This window comes from Trachinotus anak, unplaced genomic scaffold, assembly GCF_046630095.1.
Source record: "Trachinotus anak isolate AG129_WGS33_773 ecotype Australia unplaced genomic scaffold, CSIRO_AGI_Tana_v1 ptg000034l, whole genome shotgun sequence".
Taxonomy (NCBI): Eukaryota; Metazoa; Chordata; class Actinopteri; order Carangiformes; family Carangidae; genus Trachinotus; species Trachinotus anak.
In genome coordinates, this window is record NW_027273885.1 from 6,458,508 (window position 1) to 6,479,981 (window position 21,474).

The 21,474-nt window shown below is 41.6% G+C and overlaps 1 protein-coding gene across 3 annotated transcripts in view; it reads right to left on the minus strand.

Annotated features, from left to right (window-relative positions):
* kirrel3b (kirre like nephrin family adhesion molecule 3b) overlaps positions 1-19,299 on the minus strand; it is a 158,193-nt gene extending 138,894 nt beyond the window's left edge. For 2 of the 3 annotated variants that reach the window (XM_071471755.1, XM_071471754.1), the window contains exons 1-2: positions 19,202-19,299; positions 17,043-17,765 (exon numbers count right to left, since the gene is read on the minus strand). In XM_071471755.1, coding sequence (XP_071327856.1) covers positions 17,043-17,163 — 121 coding nt within the window. In that variant the 5' untranslated portion in view covers positions 17,164-17,765; positions 19,202-19,299. The remainder of the gene's footprint in view (positions 1-17,042; positions 17,766-19,201) is intronic. The other variant, XM_071471756.1, reaches the window with a different exon arrangement.
* Between the last annotated feature and the right edge of the window lie 2,175 nt (positions 19,300-21,474).

Here is a 21,474-nt window from a genome sequence, read left to right on the forward strand (position 1 = left end):
TGTAAGCGTCACGTCTTTAGTTTTTACTTGTTTTTTATTCAAATTTGTGGTAAGACAACCTTTTAATACCTTGAAATAAACACCTTGTCTTTTTTCACCCTAAACTGATATTTGCCCCCAATGACAAAGATTGAGTGTCCACCAAATACCTATCCATGTAATTAAGGAACTACTCATTTACAAGCTCTTAGAACCTCATGCTTAATTAAAGCCTTATTTAAGGCTGACACATTGGAAAGCTCCCTAGTTAAGCCTCTATATGTTAAGACCACAAGGCTCAATGGTAAGACAAGTACGCTGATACACATCATCTACCTAATTACAGTGATCAGGGTATCGTCAGTTAGATCAAGGTGATTTCCAATGAAATGCAGTCTCGCAAAGATCGGTGTACAGATAGATCAGGGAGCTCAGTGGTACCAGCAGAGTGCTCTTCAAGTGCATGTCACTACGACCCCCATGCGCTGTCTACAGTTGTATGACACTACCCAAGTATGGATTGCAAGTGGCAGAGAGGCCCAGCTGGTGCCACTGGCCCAGCCCTTGACCCAGACACAGCAGTGGGGTCAGGCCCAGTCATAGAGGATTGCTCTTTATGCCTGTCTTGCTGATACAACTCAGACAGAGGGCACAAAGAAGTTGCAGTGGGTGGCCCTAAGAAAGCCAGAGAGAAACTGGCCTCGCACATTTGTGCCAGAAAGACACCCACACATACACTCAGTGAAATATTCAAAATAGCACTATGTAGAATACATTACAGTAATGAAGCTACAGTATTCCTTTAGGAATAAATGATTGTTTGAAAAAAATGACTAATTAATAAATAATTGATTTACTTGTTTGTTTTTTTGTATATTTGCATTGCATGCCAGACCAAAGTGTCATCAGCATTTATAATCAGCAGATTCAGTCGTGTGATGCTCTACTGGTGTGGCTGACTGATCTTGACAAACAAAAGATTCAGTCAAAACAGTGAAGGAAGCTGCAGAAAAGAAGCTGTTCCTGAGAAGGAAAAATGAGTGTACTTTGAAGGTAGGGTTCCAACACTCTTGGGACAGCCTGCAGATATCTCATTGTCATCAACATAGACATGCCCTTGATCAAAGCCGCACACTGCCCCCATTGTTTGCACCAGTGTAAGGAGGGAAAAATACTTCCTGCAGTGTGTCTCGATACTGAGGGATCTATTTGTTTCAATTCCCTTTGAAAGAAACACAGCTGAATCAAGTTCTTGTCTGACAAATTGAAATCTGTGCAAAGTCTTGTTTAGCACTCATTGATTTTGAGCCCTAAACACAGACAACAGCCATATTTTCTCACAAAAGTGGCTTTTTTTGTTTCTTGTTTCATGGAAAACTTTTGAACCTATTAACTGTGCTTTTGTTCTGCCATAGCCATTACTCGTGAAACAAAGCACAGGTTTGAATTTGCATTTTAATGTGGAGAGGGCACATTTTCACTTGGCACTACACTTTTAGAGCTCCATGCAAAATAGCAGAGAAATTAGCTCATAGGCATTGCAGTGCTGTGCTGAACTCGGTCTCTCACTAAATGACTCTTAATTCAGGGAGCCCTTTTCTCTCTCTGAATACTGAGCAATTAGCATTTGATGCTAGAGGTGCTATAGATTGTGCTTTGGTGCAGCAGTGGGACTGTAGAGCCTCTGGAGTAGAGGACGAGTGATGTTAATCTCAGTATGGGGGTGGTCAGTCGTGGGAGGACAAAGTTTAGATGGCTTCCTTTTTTACATTCCTAGCTAGTGAGCAATATCCACCATGTACCTGGCTTTACTTAGTGTGCTACTGGAAGTTCTCTGTCTCTTGTGTCATTTGCACTTTATGCCAGAAGTTTTCTATGTGGGTAGCTTTCAGTGTTGTTAATGATGCTGCCCTTCTGCTATATACCAACAAGTCTGCTGCGCTCCTCACTGTGGCACAGAGAGACAGATGGAGAGAGGTAGAGACCAAGTAGGGCATCTTGAGAGCAGACAGGATCTCCTGAACAAAGAACAGGAGTTCATTTTTTAGTCTGGTGGATGATAGGGCCATGAGACATGGTAGTCTGACTCTCTTTCTAGAGGGTTCAAAGGTCCTTGGCATTTCTGCTACATACAGCAGCAGTGATAGACAGGCCAGGACTGCAAGTGGGCTGATGTTTTCTTTGTGTTCATGTTTCAGAAACAGGTACAGATTCATACATTCTCAAGGTAAAACCAATTTTTGTCCAATTTTTTTTATACATCTGAGAAGAAGCTAAGAGCAGAAGTAAGATAAGGGAGGAAAAGATGAACTCTGTGGTCCTTCTCTCTTCCCCTTAAGACACTGCACTCTGCCATCAGTCATCTGTTTGCTTCACTGTCACACAGGCATATGTTAGAGTTGTCCTGTCATGTTGCATCTCATGAACTTTAAGATGCCCCTGACCTGCTTTATGTCGCCGGAGGGTGAGGAAGCTGCGGGGTGGGATGATGGGATGCAGGCTGGTGTGCTGTGTCCCAGCATGAGTCTCTAGGGTCAGGTATAAGTAAGTGCACATGTGACATGAAGTCATGTTAATACTTACATGTTGCTATTTATTTCTTTATTTCTTTGCTGTCACACTATGCTCCCCTAGCATGCTCTGGTTCAGTTTCCCAACTCTCACTCCAGCCGTGTGACTTAATCGGTCTGACAGACTCTGGGTGCCTGGGGAAAGTCTCTCTCTCTCCGCAGTCCCCTTTCTCCTTAAGTTTACGCTCTCTGTGACAAACTCATTCTGGCACCTTTAGAAATGCAGTGCTCTCTGTTGGATGGCGCTCTACGCTTTTCACACTCACACACATGCATACACACCACGACTAAGCTCACAAACTCTGTAGAGTACATGCCACACACAAAGCCTGCACAGATGCACACAGGTACATGCACATAAACACACATAAACACAAGAATATGCAAAGGCATAAATAAACAGAATGTGGCTAAAAAGCAGGACACACAATGTCCCCCAGGCACACATATTATGTCTTACGTCCCCCTCCCCTCGATACCCTCATCGTTCCAGTTTAAGTGCCTGCTCTAACAGCTCCCATGCATAAAGAGATAGCAGTTCTGCGTATTGGTTTATTGTTATTGAGTGAAATTTTCAATTAGTTTTCATCTGAGTCTCGTGGTGTCTGACCTCTGGAGTTCTTTTTCAGAGCTCATTATAAAAGCAATGGGATTGTACGGCCATGGTGCCGGCTAACCTTGGCTCAGGTCCAATACATTCTGGCTAAGAAAGTGGGCTAGAGAAAACTTCAGCCTCTGGTTAAGGACCTCCCCGCAGGGCTCAGATGCTTCACTACTTAATTCAGCAACACAACAGCACCCCCGTGGCATCTTCAACCACTCCACTTAATGTGAGAACTGAAAAAGATTTTTATTTTCTGGAATAGCCAAATGGCACTCTCCCCATCTCAGTCTGTCATCATCTGGGACCTGATTAAAGAGGATAGCTCTTTTCTTTAAAAAAAATATATATATATATATATATATATATATATATATATATATATATATATATATATACATATATATATATATATATACATACATACACACACACACACACACACACACACACACACACACACACACACACACATCTAGGAAAATGAAGCCAATCTGACATTGAATCACTTACAGATTAAGAAGAACAGGCTAAGTAAAAGCTGAAGATCTTTACTCATTTAAGCAGCAGATGGAAAAATAAAGTTAGTGAAACCTGTGTGATAGAAACTCCCCATGGTGCCAAATGATTAAGTCACCTAGGACTGCCTCAGCTTAGATTTACCTGTATTATATCAAGCGGATATGACTCAGCCATGACTCAGACTCCTGATTCCTGTCTGGTCTTAGAGTCATTATGTTCACTTTGCCAAGGCGGAGCTTTCATTCTCTCCCATTAAGTGTGCACCTGGCAGTTCATGCTCTGATGGGGTTGTTGTATATTTTGGTTGCTCTTTTTCATTATACATTTTGGCCGGTTTGTATGTCCTTCTGCATTAGTCATGTTTCATCAACCCAAACCAAAGTTACAAATGTTTCGTTCGTTTGGACCCTCTCTCCCTCTCTGACCTGCCTTTCTTTCAAAGGTCTCTAGATGGACGGCTTTCATACTGATGGCACCTGACAAATGTTTCCCCTGACATACCATTTCACCTCCTCCCATCTCCTGTCATTGTCTTCCACATGCCTAAGCATTTTAACAACATTGGCTTCCAGGCTTTCTCTGCCCTGGCTGAATTGATGGAGCAAGGGTCCTACAGAGCAGAACAAAATCTACATTTTTATATATTTATTTTTTCTGGAAGGCAAAACAAGGAGAAAAGGAGAAGAAAAGCAAATGACAGGGGAAGATTTTTAGGAGTCAGATAAAGGATGTGTTGGGTCTGCTCAAGGATTCTCTCATTATTCTCTATTTTCAACAGAGGCAGTGATGAGAACCAAACATTTCCTATCTCTCAAAGTGACAATTTGCCCATTTAATGCCTGTGTTATGCCGGCCTGACATCCCTTTCATCCAATCTCTTTGCACTAATTTCATTCTTTTTCCTTTTGTTTCTTGGCTGATAATTCTCACTTTATTTCCATTAGGCTTTGTTTGTTCACAGCGATCTGTTGCTGTAATTTATTAGAGCTGTCAGCTTAAATGATGCGGCATGCCGACACTGCCCAGCAAATAGTCGCCCCCCCCCCCCCTTCCTCTTCTCCTTTTATGGAAAGCTGCCCTAGTTTTTTTACAGGGAGGAAGAGGGAGACATTACAATTAAGGTGGCGACATCGACCCCCTGGTGGCCATGCTCAGGGACCAGATGTCCTGTCAGAGAGATGCCGGCCCTCACCTCCAGGGAGCTCTGGGTTGAAATCTGGTTCATGTCTCAGTGGGGGAACCCTACTGCTCCTGTTCTATCATTAATTCAAGGATAACAGATTCTGGAAGTACGAGCCTCTTTTTTCTTTTCTTTTTTTTTGTTCCATTGTGGTCTGATACACAACAGAACTTTCTCATTCACTTATTTGTTCATTTCCATTCTTTTGAATTCATTCCCTGTTCAAATTAACTTGAAGCATGTTGTGCATTAGCCACCCAATGATACCAGAACCTTCAAAGCATGATAACCACTTGTATATTGACAAAGAAGAAGGCTACAAGGCCTCTTGCCATCAAAAAGAGATCATTCAAATTAGAGACAGATTTCAATATCATCACTAATCTTTGAGATTCATTTAATGTGACCTGTTGCATCTGATTTAAGCATTGACACACTTTCAGTTTGTCACCAAAAGGATGGAAGGAATAAGAGTGAGTTTTCAAAAAGCAAACTGTTCGCTTGGCCTGCTAAATGGAGCCAAACTTTTTTTTTTGTTTTCACGCCTTTTCAATGTTGCTATCAGTACTGTATGAAATACATGTCATTTCCCTCACAGGAGGCCTTCGAGGAAATGCGATCACAAAGCGGCCCTACAATCTTTGCTTTTTCATTTCCCAGCCCTGGATACTGCCTTTCTCTCTCATTTTTTTTGTGCTGCTCTCCTTTTGTACAAGGTGGCTGCTGGTTTTTTTGAGATGAAAGACACTTGTTTGGCAGCCTTCAAAGAGTCGCAGAACTCTGAAAGTCACTTGTATTCCAGAGCTGTTCATTCTCCATTTTATATCCAATATGGAGGTGATGATCAAAAGGATCAGAGCTGAGGGAGAAGCTAAAAGATGTCTGCTTTGGAGTAAACAACAACACAACCAATCCCCAGACCCACACAAGGCTCTCTTTTAAGGATCGTCCTTCAGCTAATGCCAGGGAGCACATATATCAGTATTTCTGTGTTTGAAAAATTGCATTAGGTTTTAACGAATCGTGATGCTTTCAGCACATTTTTTGCTGTATTCATGCAGTGAATCACATGATTAAGTAATCCATTAAACAGCTTCCACACATCTCAAGAGACAAAACAGAGGAGAAATATCAAGCATTAAGTAGTGGCATATGAAGACTGACAGCAGACTTCAAGCCATCAACTCTCCCCTCATTGTCCATTTGGAGGAGACTCTTTGAGCTGCAGTAGATCCAACATCATTTTATGAGATACATGTTTTAGATGAGGCTGTGTTGGAGTTTGTACAGCAGGGTCTGAGCAAATTGCATTTTTTTAATGAAAGTCTAATTCACTCTCATAACCTGGGGAAAGTTCAGGGGCCATGCACTGGAGCTGATGGGGGAATTGGTGACTCCACTGAACATCCCACTGTGGGCTGCCACCATCATCTTTAGATGCCCTTCTGCATATTTAATGCCCTGCTGTGCCGGTGTCACAGAGTTTTGGGACAGAGGCATTGACTTTTCCCCCAACCAGATCACAGAGAAACATAAGCTAGAAGTCACACAAGGGTATTTTTTTTTAATAATAATATAAATCTTGGATGTTATTCTAACAAGGGTCCCTTTGAAAAAGCATTGAGAGGTAGTTTGAACCAAAGCTGTTTAGAGGAAGATAGGCAAACAATGTGAAGTAATAAAAATTAGCATACAACGGAAGCGAGGAATAATCACATTTGTGCTTGTTTGCACATACACACAAACACTCTACTCAGACGACAAATACACTGGCATTAAGGATTAGGGCTGCAAGACACAGATATGTTTTAATTTGTGACATGAATTCTCTTCCTTTTGAGATTTGTTTTTTTCTTTCTTTTTCTGTCTTTGTTGTTCTTTATTTTCCCCTGACTTCCTTTCCAAAGCAATAGATATCTTTGTTTACCTCGGAAGGCATTGTGTTGTCATTACCATCATCCGTCGGCTATTAGATAACATTGCCTTTCAGCGGGGAGAAAATCCCCTAGTCATCCTGAGAAAATGAGAGCAGGACTTTTACCTAAACGCTGTTTTGCTTTCCCCCAAACGACGTCATGAAATCCTTGAGATGTACTTTATATTTTCATCTCATTTCTCGCTCTATTTTCTGTGAGTTCAGTAGTGACCATTGCTCTCCACAACCCCCTTAGAAAAAAATATATATTTTGCATATAAAGACAAGGCATGGTCAAACACAGCTTTCACTGCAGAGATCAGTGCTTTCAGGGAGACCACAAGCAATATCACTGCTGCCATCTCCCCGAAAATGCCTCATGGGTATTAGTGATGAAATTGGACCTAAATTGCAGTGAACCTGAGCACTAGGCCTCTCCAAGCTAGATATACCTGTGATGACGACACTGCAGGGTAATCAAGGTACCAGCAACTGATTGTCCATTTTATAGCAACTATCCACTGGTCCTACTTCCTGCTCTTAAAAGAAGATGAGTTGACCATGGTGGACCTGTCTATCCACCATACGCATCTCGCCTGATGTTAGTTCTTTACAGGGCTCTCTCCACCCATCTATCATTACATGTGCCTTTCTCTGGTAACATTATCACTTTAGATAAGGCTTCAATAAACTGCGCATGGCTTTTAGGGTTCTCTCATGCCACTCTAATCCAATCTCTGATGTGGAGTCTGTTCATCATCGTGCACCGCAGGCATTTTCCGTGTCCCTGTGCTCTTCGTTGCACAGGAAGTAATGGATGGCCTTGCCCTCAGTTCACCCAAGGCCTTTTGCTTCCTCTTCAGCTGTTTGTCTTCAGGTTGTCTCAAATGGGTCTGCACTGTGGTATTTTGATTTGATTAAATCAGGTTTAAAAGGTTAGAGATGGAGGGAGGCAAGGGGTTTGCCCTGCCCAGTATTATGAGCCAGTCTGCCATTTAGCATTGGGCAGTGGCCAAGGGAAAGTGGAAAAGTGAAATGACTTCTGTGCTCCTTTGTGATTTGCACTAATGTCCCTCAGGCATTGAGCAATGACCACTGTGAATTCCCCCAGGACGCCAGCCAGATTGAAACCCCTGCCAACAGATTTGAAAGGATAGCAAATCATTTAAACTTCTCGATGTGCATTAGCATTTTTTTTTTCAGTGCCCAAGCCAGCCTCCACAATATTAAATTGCACTTGATAAAATAAAATAAAAATCAGAGAGTGTGACAAGAGCTCTTCAACCTCCAAATTAGCAAAGTGACTATTGTAGAGCCACTAAGAAATTAATTACACGATAAATCGCTTTGTTTACTCAATCAGGTTTCTGACATCCACTTGAGGAGGCCAGCTGATAAAGACAGGACTTAAGATAGAAGAGGCGCTAAGGCATTGACAGGTGCAGTGTGGCATTGACCCAGAGCAGTTAAATATATCTAGGGATTACCTTTAGCTGATCCTGCTTGTGAATCCATATTATTATTGCGTATAAAAATAGGCCATGTATTAAAGTGGGTAGATTGAATCCCAGCAGTACCATATTAAAGAAACATCAGACGCACAGGCTTATGATCAATACAGCTATTTTCTTATATTAGGATATATTAATGTTTAAGGATCAATACAAACCTTTATTTATAGCATGTTATAGAACCTAGTAAAACTGTTCAGCATCCAATGCTCACATACTCCAGGGTTTCTCATCCTTTATTGTGCTCTTGCAGACTGTGCTTTGGTAATGCAAGTGAGGGTATAGAATGTATGTGCGTGTGTGTGTGTGTGTGTGTGTGTGTGTGTGTCTGTCAATGCCCTTTCTGTATGACGGTTCTGCCAGATGAAGCTCTGCCTCATAAACAACACAGAGGCCGCACACTGAATTCGTCTGGAGACCAATTGAGGGATTTTCTATCAACATGCAAACGAAGCACCCTGTGTCACAGGTTTCCTTAGACTGGTGTCAAATGCTTCTGCATTTCCCTTAACAAATACACAAATAGGAACGAAAGAAGTCGGCACAGTGCCAACATTAGTGGTACTGAAAGAGTTTTTTTGTGGGGGAGGGGTGGGATGCAGGGCAGTTTCTGGCTCTTGTGCTAACACTGCAAACCCCACTCGTGAATGGCCCTTTCTTCCCAATTGCTTAATTGTCTTAGTGGGACAGGCAGGTGGCTCAAATCCTCATTTGGCATCTGGTGAAAAAGAAAAAAATATTCTACACACATCTACACAGTGTATGGGAGTGTTGGGGGAGGGTGGCAGCATTAGACATTTTTTTCATTCTCGAAGCTCATCTCCCTTGGCAGATCTCAAAAGTTTTGGGTTGGATCAAGCACAAGTTTGTGCTGATATTGTGTTTGATGTGCTTTGCTGAATGAAACATCTTTTGGTATCAGTGCCAGATGAGATAGCCTTTCAAAAAGCCATGCCTCTCACCATTGGTGTCTGGCACCACCAAGAAAACTGGTTTCTTATCTGTTTACTAAATACACGGTTCATATACATTTTATCAATACAGCTTTAGACCTTTCCATCGCCTCGTCATGCTTTTAATGACCCTCAATCTCTAAAACATCTGTGTATACATGAAAAATAAGAATAAAAAAATCCATATCAAAGTATAGCACACTATAAAAAAGCTGGCTTGTGTCTTTACGTGACTTAGAATAGTGAGAATTAGCCACCTTTAATGCCCACAGCACCTCTGCAGTTAAGGATTCATTTCTGGACATGGTTAAAGGGCTGAGACTTGATTCATGTGCAGCAGCACCAGCCTGCTGCTTAGCCCCTTTAGCATGACTAGATAGCTCTGCCTCTCCAAAATGTCGAACATTTCACTACATAGTCCACATTTGGCACATCCCTGGTGCCTAAGTATTTGTTAAACAAACAAATCACTTTTCCAAAACATCATGAGTTGATTTGTTTTTCAAAAACTTCTCCAGAACTGGAAATTAATTTCTAATTTATATTAATTTTCCAGGTTTTTCATGACTGTACAAACTCTGCAAATAGACGCTACTAAGCCCTTTATATCTACTATAATGGAAACACACAAGTAGGCAGGTAATGCAAGAGGTGCATTGCTTAATGTGATTGTCCCCCACCATGGCGTTTTACAGCTGTTCCCAAGAGGGGTCTTTATTAGATTGGAGTCCAGGCACACACAACAGCCTCAATATTTGCCCACAAATGGAAGCAGTGTACATGCTATCTATTGCCGTTCTTGTTTTCAAAACATTCAAAGCAGTTGTGAAGGTAGGCCGACACATCGACAGTCACACATTCATCTACAGGTGAGAAGCTTCTTCCTCCCCAGATTCTGATGGTACGAGCTAAAAGGCTGATTTGCATTTATATTGCCATTCAAGGCCTGCAGCTGTAATTGTTGTGGCACAGTAGTGAATGCACAGACCACACATACAAACATGCATACACACACACAGACCCTCACACAGAACGCATGTGAAGTGTGTGGTATAAAAACCTTTTTCAAATTCCATTGTTATGAATCATGAGAATGTTGGGACGGGGAGAAGCAGAGAAAGAGATGAGGAGAAAACAGGGCAGAGGAGAGAAGGGTGAGTTCATCCAGGTGTAATATTGAGCCGTGCCAGAAACTTCCCGCCAAACACTAGGAAGTCGTTATCAGATCAGCAACCCTATTCCTCAAGTGCCTCCTCCGCTGAAGCACCACATACATCCTCTGGGCTCTTTGCTAACACAGCCTTTCACAATCACGCTGATGCACTGGCTGGCTGGTTTACTCACAAATGTTTCAAGCAATAGTGGGACACGTGCAGGACACCAGTTGCAGTACTGTTCTGCAGCAAAGCGTATAGTACATTATAGTTATAGTTATAGATTTACTCAAGCTTATAGCTGCAGCTGCATCCAAAAGCAAAATGGGCAGTCAGTTTACACGTAAACATACAAAGAAGTCTGCTTGACATGGCAAACAGGTTTCTGTAGGTAACAACAGCTCTCTGATGAGGTCACATGTACATCACTGAACATGCATCAGCATCGAACAACATGAGAAACTGGCCATATTGTAACAACATGAGTCACTGGCCGTATTTTCAATAGGAGGCATGTATTCTGCATACTACTCAGCTAAAGCAAGAACTCTGATCATGCACATGTATAAATTTAATCTTAACCTTCCCACTTAAAGGTGCTGTGACCCAGAAGTCAGGTTTAAGTATGAAGCATATATTCAATAAATTCTGTGCAACTAACACACTGAATAATTTATTTTATTTTATTAGCAAAACCTCATTTGCATCCTCTTAACCTTCAAATTAGGTTAAGAGGATGCAATTAAAGCTGCAACCTGTAACTTTTTTCACACTCAAACTATATCAGAGGTGATAGAGAATGTAGGATAATGTCACCATTCTTTCGTTCACACATTTTACATTTACATTTGTTTTGCTCACTGGTTTCTGTGGCAGATGTTGGGCCGAGCTGAGTGGTGTCACCGATGCACATTAAACTGCACCACACATTGTACTTCAAGAAACATACACTTAACAGTAGCAGAACCCTGTATTTATAGATGTTTTATGTTTTAAAATTGGAGTGAGTGCCTTCTTCTTAACTCCATACGTCTGTGCAGTATAACTCATTGAATAGTAAGAACTGTATATAAAAAATCCAATTCACCCAACCCTGTGGTAAGAGCTTTCATTCAGTTAAAAAAATAAAGTGGGGAAAAATATGTTAAGGCTGAATGTGAGACAAAATGAACATTTGAGTTTAACATTTTCTCAGTGTAAATGTCTTGAACAAAGGGCTTATTATTGCCTCAGACTTACAAAGCAAGAAAGAATAAACTTCTTCTTGTCACATTGTTTGAACCCACCTTGTTGAGAACCTGTGTTCTACAAGCAATCACAAATCCCAGTAGCAAGCTAAAAAAAATCTTATCAAAATCTCGGCTAGGTAGAGACAAGATTATCAGAGAAAAGACACAGTCAAGCTAAAAAGCACCAACATTTTTCTTTCATCCCAGCTGTGGCAATGCTTTGTCCTCTCCGAGGAAAAAATAACAGTGTATGATGCACAACTACTCTACTTAAAACACCCCCACAACTGAACACCCTTAGTTGCTTTAGCTGGAAAACATAGCCTGTTGTTTCCTGTGCATTAAACTGCAATTTGAAGCCATTAATCCATCCTATAATCTGTCACCAAATAAAATCCCGACTGGGCCTAGAGACAGCTTCCACAGACTCACATACATTTAACAGCATTGCATTTAGCTTTTTTTAAAATGTGACCACCTCCAACTATCTCTCTTGCGTCGCTCAAGGATACTGTCACAGAGAGGTGAAGATGTGACAATAAAGAGCTGAATGAAGAAGTGCAGCTGCTAACCCTGCCTTCACAGGTGACCCAGTGATCACAACAGCATCTGGTTGAATTACTTAACGCTGCCACCCAACAGACATGTAATCCGGGATAATGCCCTTTTGCTGAGTGCTTCAATCTGGATAAATTCATCCCCGAGGAATGAGATCCAGCAGCGGAGTCTGAGAGAGGAGATGACGGGCTTGGGGGTTGATTGGTTGGTGCTAAAGTAAACTGTTGGGGCTGGGAGGAGGGTCTTCTGGAAGGATAATGAAGCCCAACAGTAAACAGCTTGATTTTTGTTGACTGGCTGAGTGACTGCATGAGAGGAGGCAGATCATTGCCTGTTTTTTCCAAGAAGACTCCAAACTAATCATATTCCTCTACTAGGCTGACCTGAATCCTGAAAGACTCGAAATGAGGCTTTCATCCAGACTGCAGTCACTGGGTGTACTGTACTTAGTAAGATTTTTTTTATTTTTATTTCAGTACTGCCTATAACTAAAACATTTGGAGGGTTGGATTCTCATGAACATATCTACCGCTTTAATATCATCCCTATCTCTATATTTAGTGATTGATTGATATATTTATTTATCAAATGTTTGGATAGTTAACTCCTTTTTTTCCTTACACAGCACCATCCAAATAAAAGTCTTAGCCAAAACTGATTTTTCTTGGAAGGAGCATCTCTCTTTAATACCACAGGCACTGACAAACACTGGGACTTACAAGTTCCAGCTGCCCAGCGCCAGCTTCTTAGATTATTTATTCATATGTTTACTTATTACCATAAATATCCAACAGGGCACTCGGCTCAGAGGGATTACAGTGGGCTTAATCTATCGTGGCACAGAAATGAGCAGGGGTCACAGCAGCTGAGGTGACTTAAGCTGGCTAGCCTTGATGGGACATGCAGCACAAACAAGAAAACAAACTGCGTGCCACTGGGCCCCATCATGAACTGATGACATCATCTGTCACTCACTGTGTTTGCATGTCACAGTCCAGACAGGGTTAGCATTACTCAAACCAACTGTCACAAACAGTGACTGGGAAAGTGCATATTAATTGTCCTGTACCAGACTCCCATCAGAATACAGACGACACTCACAACAAATTGTGTCTCTATTCTGCAGTTGTTAGTCATGCTGCATGTGTTGGAAATATGACTGCAGGAACAGCACAGCTTATGACAACATGCAAGAAAAATGCTATATTGGTTTTAGCATACCGATAGAATGAGAATAAATCAATTAATTACCTCTGAGTTATTATGGTTGTAATCCATGAATTAGACAGCTGTGAGTCTTGCTTACAAATAACTGTTCATTATAATGAGACTGAAAATTGGTGTTTCTGTTTGAGTAGTGTTGTGCAGTGTAATGGGCTGTAATTCTTTCTCTTTTTTTTCCCTCCTTTGGAAAAGCGAGAATGATTTCTCCATCCATAAAAAATCCACACATCCAAACATGACATTGGAAAGACATTTAATTATACTTTGGTTGAGAAATATGTATCAAAGCCTGCCGCCCATGAAAAGCGGATTTAGAGTCGTCAGACAGCAGTTAATAGACAGCAGTAAATGAAATAGGGGCTGCTGGGGGTACTAAGACATGCTTTCCAGGACTAAGAAACAGCTTAGTCTGGCTGGGTGGTGAAATCGGGAGTTCTGACACGAGATATATGAGGGGATGGGAGGTAATGAAGGCAAATCGGGGGAGGCAAGGGGCAGGAGATTTTTAAGAAGATTGGGATTTCATTCCTGTGCAGCAGCACTGCCCCTAGTGGGCAAAGTATGAGCCAAACATAGCTCAACCCGATTTAATTTCCCTGAGAAAGTGAAACAAAAACCAAGACAGTTTGCATATTAATATCACAAGGTGTCACTCAGAGAAAAAAGACACACAGAAGAAAGGAGGCGCAGAGATGCACTTAACATTCCAAGTGTGTGATTTTTCTCCAGCATATTTTCTTCAGAGTCTGGCACATCCAGCACAAGACTATTCTTAAACTGCCCTTGCTCCATTCGAACATCATGCTCACACATATTTCACCCTTTGCCCGACAGAGGCCAGGGTTCTCAATCACACTGCAACTCCCAGCAAAAGAGAGAAAACAATAACAACAACAACAGCAGCAAAAAACAAAAAAACAAAAAAAAAAACAGAAGGAGATAGGGACAGGGAGAAAAAGAGGGACACTTAGTAAGAGAGGGAGGGAGAAATGTGCTGCTGCAAGGTGAGGAGATAAATAAAGAGACCAGGAGCCAAGTGACGAATGTGAGAGCTGTTACACACTGTATAGATTAGATAGGAGGAGGAATGGTGAGGAGGAGGTGCGAGGGGATGGACGAGGTCCTGGACAAGTTTGGCCTGAGGTGAATATGTTCCCAAATCCTCCTGACTGGTGTTGTGTCATCTGTCACTGTCAGGAGAGGTGACAGCAAATGAAAAGGTGCCCTAGATGCAGTAACAGCACAGCCAGGATGGAGAACATCTCGCAGCAGCTTTCCCTCTTCCTATTCTCCCTCTCCGTCTCGCTCACACTCAACCATTTATTTCTCAAAGTCGAGGGAGAAAACTGTTCAGTGCCTCTGCACATGGACTGACTCTTCTCTCTGCTTCCCTCTTGCTTATTCTTGCATTTTCACGCTCCCTTTCTTTCTCGCTCTCTCTCAGGATAGCTGTGTCTCAGTATACGACTGCAATGGCCACAACTCCCCTCAGTCCCCTTGTTCATAAAAATGAGATTGTTTTCTGCAGCTTTCTGCTGACACCGGCTCGGCACATAAACAGAGCCGTAATTTGTACAACAATGGTAAGCTACAGGGAAGCACTTTTTGTCCCCCTGGAGGCATGCATAGAGAAGGTAGGTTGTTATCCCCTGTTTACCTGGCAGAGGGAAGCAGTATTTTATATTATGGTAATAACCAACTGTGCTGAAATGCACAGCAATCCCATCTCATTTCAGTTGTGGCAATCACCTCATTCCAGCTGGTACTATCTGAAATATGTGGTTCCAAAAACTGGGGGTAAGCCTGTGATAGTATGTGAATGAAAATGTGATGGTTACAGAATAAAAGTGAAACAAAGCATGGAGCACGTCAATAATGTGTATAGGCTAATACTCAAGCTATGCACTTGCACTAAATGAAATTACAGTGCAGTACAGTCAGTTGTGGATACAAAACATAGCAGATTCTGAGCGGAGTGAAGAAGAAGGAACTAATGACTGATCATGTATTTCAGCATCACAATAAGCACAGATGGTACACAAATACTTGACATTGAAATCAGGGGAACAGAATATAGCAACGCAGCAGCATCAGGAGCAGTTACAGCACCTAAAGTACCATGTCTGATATTGTATAACTGCCCTGAAACAAACTCCATGATCTACAGAGAAAGCTTCCACTGCCCTGACTCTGTCCACTCTCTGGGTCGTCACACACACAGCTTGTGCCACTGTCCCAGGTCACACACAGGCAAAAGAACCAGACAGTAAAGCTCACAGCCTCTCTGGAAGAGATCTACTCTTGTTAAAGCACGAGCGATGCTGAGAGGGAATTAAAAGCTTCATCACTCCAGTCAGTTGCAAATTGGTCTGTCTTGATACTTGATATTTTCTCTCTCTTTCTACAAGAAGAATTAGTCAGTAGAAAAGTATAATCACAGTCAATTGTAGTATTTGACGAGCAATGTTTTTCCCCTGTCTTTTTCTGGCTGTTATCAGATATAAATCAACATGTGGAACAGCTGAATTCAGTGCCGTAGAGAATGATCTTGTTTACCAAGTTTCGTTTGTTGCCGCTGTGTTAGCAGCGTGTTACAGACTTTGAGCTGTCAATTTCAAGACAATGTGTCAACAAAGTGAGATCTCTGATTGGAGAAGACTGGGTTTAGCCTTTACTGTGCTGTTTCTCAACTAAAGGTTACAACTCCCTCCGGGAAAGTACTAGAGACAGACACACGCACACACATAGACGCACAGACACGTCCATTCATTCGGACAGTGGCCTCCTTAGAATGTAGTCCAGTGTGACGGGGTCGAACTTTGAAAAGAGGGGACGGCAGTGTCATTGACCCTGACCCCGCAGAGCGTAAACCATTAAGCTCGCTGTGGACCAGGCATGACAAACATCCGCTGTCTGATTCAGCCCTGTATGCGTCCCTATATCCCAGAGACACCACAGAGGTAGAGTTCTGCTGTACTTCACTCACTTCTATTGTTTTCCAAAGACAACCACCTGGTGGCAAGCTGGGGAAACAACTAATCCATCCTCATTCTGTCCACAAACACACTGTCTAGGAATAAAAACAACAACAGAAAATACTGTCCGCGGGGCTGGAGCTGCCACACTAAACTCACAGGTCTGCCCTCTGAAGCATTTCACTGTTAACTTTTTTTCTCCCTTTTCTTTTGACCAGACCCCCCGTAGTTGGACTCAATGGGGAAGGGCTGTCAGTTCAAAACAATGTGACTTAGGAGTGAACGCTTGACTGAATTGGACTAGGGTTAGAGGGCTTTGTTTGTGTGTGTCTGTGACAGGAATATCAAACCCCACAGAGTAAGTATTCAATATGTCTGGTTTGAAAGCAATGAAAAACTATAGTCAGAGAAAAGTGCAGGCTACAACTATTCGTACCTCAGGGCAGCCACACTGACTCTTTGGTCTAATTTCCTCCTTTCTCGTTTGCATCAGACATAACAGTGCACATGGGAGTGCCATATAATAAGCAGTAAAAAACACAGACGGTAGCACAAGCTCAGACATCACAGCAAGAGATGAATCCAGAGACACAGTTCCCAGCCAGCAAGTCACATAGCAATCACAAGCACGCACGATGTGATGAATAAGCAACTTAATCTGGAAAACTTACCATGTCCGGAGATCCACAGCAGCAGAAGGACCCAAGGGATCATGACTGGGGGGTGGAGAGGGCAAAACCTACAAAAAACAGTGGGCGAGTGTGAAATTGAAGTTGGCAGGCACAAACACATGCACGAGATGAGACAGTGCTCCTCTGTGCTGCTGGGGGGAGGGAGGGGGACGGATGATACAGTCCCTCAGTGGTGTCTCCCTTTACCAGTGGAAGGCTGGTAGTCTGTCTCTGGTCCGTCTCTTCCTTTGCTTCCTCTTCTTCTTCTCTGTCTTTCTGTGTGTCTCTTTCCTCTCTGTGTCACTCTTCAGAGTTGCCCGTGGTCAGCTCTGCCTCACACGCTCTCTTGTTGATGCGAGCTTGCAGACTTTGTGCGTCTCCGCTGCTGAGTCTGAGCATTCACACGCTCACTCTTTCTCTCTTGCTCGCACGGTTTTTTCGTTGCCCATCCATTCTCAGTCTCTTCAGCCCTCACTTTCCCCCCTCCTTCTCTTTCTCTCTCATGCGCTCTCTCTCTCTCTTGCTCAACCACTCACAGAGCAGACACAGTCAGGGGATAGAGCTCCTTAACTAGACTCCTCCCTCCCTACATCTCTGTCCCCCTCTCTCTCTCTCTCTCTCTCTCTCTCTCTCTCTCTCTCTCTGCCTCTCAGCCTGGCTGTCTGGGTGGCTGTGGCTGAGTGTGAGGCTGGGAGACTTGGGTCCTCACTCTGGGAATGAACGCTGCCATGGGAGAAACAGAGAGGGGGCGGTTCCAATTAAAATGAGAATAGGAGTGACTTAGCCTCTATAGCTACAAATAACACTGACATCCAACAAAACAAAAAGTGCAGTTTCACCCCTCCTCCCCCCTACAACCCTTGTTTCTTTTTGGATTCTATGGGGGGCACTGAATTTTAGAATCCATGAGAATGACTAAAGATCCCATTAGCATTCAAGACCAAAGCTGTAGTATTCATTAGTTTTCAATTTTCATCAGGGGTGAATTAGATTCATAGTCACTCACTCAAGGGGCCATGATGCAAGACATCATAAAATGCACAAATGCACTCCATGCTTACTAACAAGTTTTCCAGGTTATGCTTGTTAAATATTTTAAAAGGGGCATTTCCCTCTTCTTTAAGAGGGAACAAGCAAGCTCCACGTACACCATACAGCCCTACATGTGTTGTTTTGTAAAACCATCCTACTGTTTGGGAAAGTGAAATTAGTGGGCAAAAAAAGCCCTTGAAGTAGTAATTAATGCACACATATTAACAATGTGTGGCTTGACTAAAAAAATACATTGTTGATACTGAATTTATTGCATAGAATAAATATAAATACAAGTATTTGTATGTTTGTTGGTTTGCAGTTTCATCAGAATCTCTTCAGAATATTAAAAGCTTTAGTCACATTGTGCAGCATGGCTCTAGTGAGCACAATATCACTTTGTACGTGTTCATTCAGAATGCAAGTTATACAATTATATTTTTTCTCCGGGGAGAAAGAAACCCAATAGTGTGCTGGCCTGTGCTTTAAGTGTTTAAGTCCTTACACTATCATGCTTGTTTAACTTAAGCTGTTGAATAAATGTGTATAAATGGGTAGAAAGTACAATATTTCCCTCTGAAATGTAGCGGAATATTAGTATAATGCAGCATAAAATGGAAATGCTCAAGTAACGTACAAGTACCTCAAAATTGTGGCACAGTACTTTGAGTAGATGTACTTAATTACTTTCCACTACCGCTAATACAGTTAATGAGCATTCAGCACACATGCATTTTTCTATTGTTCAGTTACCCTACCAGGTAAAAGCCCTGAATTCCTGTGTGAAAACGACCTGTTTATCAACTATCAATGATAAAAACAAACTCTGTATCGACGTCCAAATGTATCTGAACAACCACTAATCCTCCACTGACTCATGACTCATGACTGAGCACCAGTGCTTGTTAAAAATAGATAATATTACATTTTATATTGGCAATAAAATGCCAAGCCAAACCTGGAATTGACAGGGCATGCTATAAGTTAGCTCACATTAGTTAGCTCAACTGTAACTTTGAGCAAAAGTTGGAAACATTACTGTTCAAAGACTCTTGACGTTGTAATTCAGAAACTCAAAGGAAAGTAAGGCGTACTGAACATATTTAGCGACAGGTACTTACACTCACCTGCAGTGCGGATAAATTAGCCACTAATGGGCGTGAAGCAGGCAGGCTAAGAAATGGTATGGTCCACTTCAGGGGTGTCTGAAATCGTATCACAAGATTCGTCCGGGAATGTGAAACTATTTAAAATATACATACATATGTATATTTATATATATATTTATATATTTTTTATTTTTTTGTTTTTTTTTGGAGGGGGGGCGCTTCCAAATCTAAATCCAGGGGGGGTCTAACAGCCCCCACTCCCGAGATAATGAATCCTACTTACTTTATTCATTCCCTGACATTTCCTCTACATCCAGCAAGATGACATTTGTGTTTTTTTAGTGATATTTTGAGAACTATTTTTCTATCACCATGACAAATGGCACAGATATCCATAGTGCACAGAGGACCGGTGCTCATGATTACATCATCTGGCACCACCAGCAGAAAGCAGCCAAAGTTCTAATCTATCCAAAAAAAAAAAAAAAAGTTCCAATTTATCCAGTGAAATACCTTCACATCTACCAGATGGATTAACGTTAAGTTTTGCACAAAAATCCTCTAAATGCTGACGTCCCCTCTACCACCAAGAGGTTCACATTTAGGGTTTTAAGTAAAATATATTGAAAATTTTCCATGAAATTGACACTAATGCACCTGTCACTAGAACTGCAATAATTTTTCTGATTCATCTACAATCATCATATATCAATTTGTCCAACACTTGCATGTTAGCATGCTCATATGCTAACATCATCATCATGATAGCATTTGGCTTAAAGCTGAAAAATGATGTAATGCTGAGGGGTATAGCGGAGCGGAGTGATTATTATATGTCAGGTCATCACTACAAGCAACCCCTTTTGACATAGAAATATTTTTAAAAAAATGTAAAAACATAGATTATAGCCACTTCTAATAATCTGGATCCAATACATCCTCTTAAATGAGTGGCAAAACAGCTTCTAGAACAGATAGCACTTCTAGTTCACCTTTGACTTAGTTCTTAGGACCTGGATGACTTCATTAAAAAAAGATAGAAACTATAAATAATGTCATTTTATCATACATCATTATATCTTTTTTATAAATAATGATTGACATTAAAATCTGGACTTGAGGGTCACACACTCTATTAATATAAGATGCACAGTAATGTCCAGCACCTCCAGATCAAAGCTCTGATAATGACGTACTAAGCACCGCATGAGGATCTAGTCTACTTCATATCAATTTAATCCATCTTTTTGACCTCCTAATCTAATCAAAGGGCCAGAGTATGACAGGTGGTCTTTTCATCAGTGCAACTAGCAGCTACACACAAAAACAACCCCTCTGCGGCTGAACCAGAGGATAACAGATTTGCATTCTTCCTAAGAACATGATGAGTAGGGGCAAAGAATAACAATGGAGCTTATGTGCTTGAGGGGTGAGCAATGAGGGTAAACGAGGTAAACAGGCAAACAAGTTTTTACGTTCAGTACCCACAGTCCTTTACTTTATACAGTAAACCCTTAGCCCACATTACATTTTTTTTACATATCTGAAATATTTGGACACATTTGAGGACCATATTAAATGAGTTCTAACTCCTGGAGTAAAATTTGTCATTAGTCATTTGAGGTAAAAACAAAAACAAACAAACAAATAAAAAAAAACAACAACCAAAAACTCAAAGATATTTACTTGAATTTATTTAAAATTCATCTGCTTTTTTGTGGCCACACCTGTTTCTCATTCATATGTTTGTCCATGTACACCTTATAGACACCTGGGACAGAACCAGTGTTTTACTGTTGTTACAGCTTGTGCACTGATAATAGGCATTTTAACAATAATAGTTTAAGAAAGGAGGACCTCTCGATCTAAACTCCTAAGCCATTCTAAAAAAAAACTAAACACACAAATTCAAAAAGCAAAAACATGGTTTGTAGCATAATGTCCTTACACGGGTAGAGGGGAAACATTAGAAGATGTGAGGTCTAGTAAAGCGCTCATACACTGTTAAACCCACAGTGCACCCACAGGGGGCATAATCTTAAATGACTTGGGAGACAGGGAGCTCTTCTTCTCTGGGTTTAAGAGCCTCTTTATACCAGCCATGACCATAATCCACAGTCAAAAGGACGTGCTCAGGAGAAAGTGCAAGCGAGCTAAAACAAAATGAAGACATAACATTTATCGGTCAGTGCTGCTCGTAAATCACCCATTCTGTTAACCGCAGACCATCTCTACAATAGTGACGTCATATAAAAGTAAGTTCAAGGTCATACTGCACTGAAATAAAAATT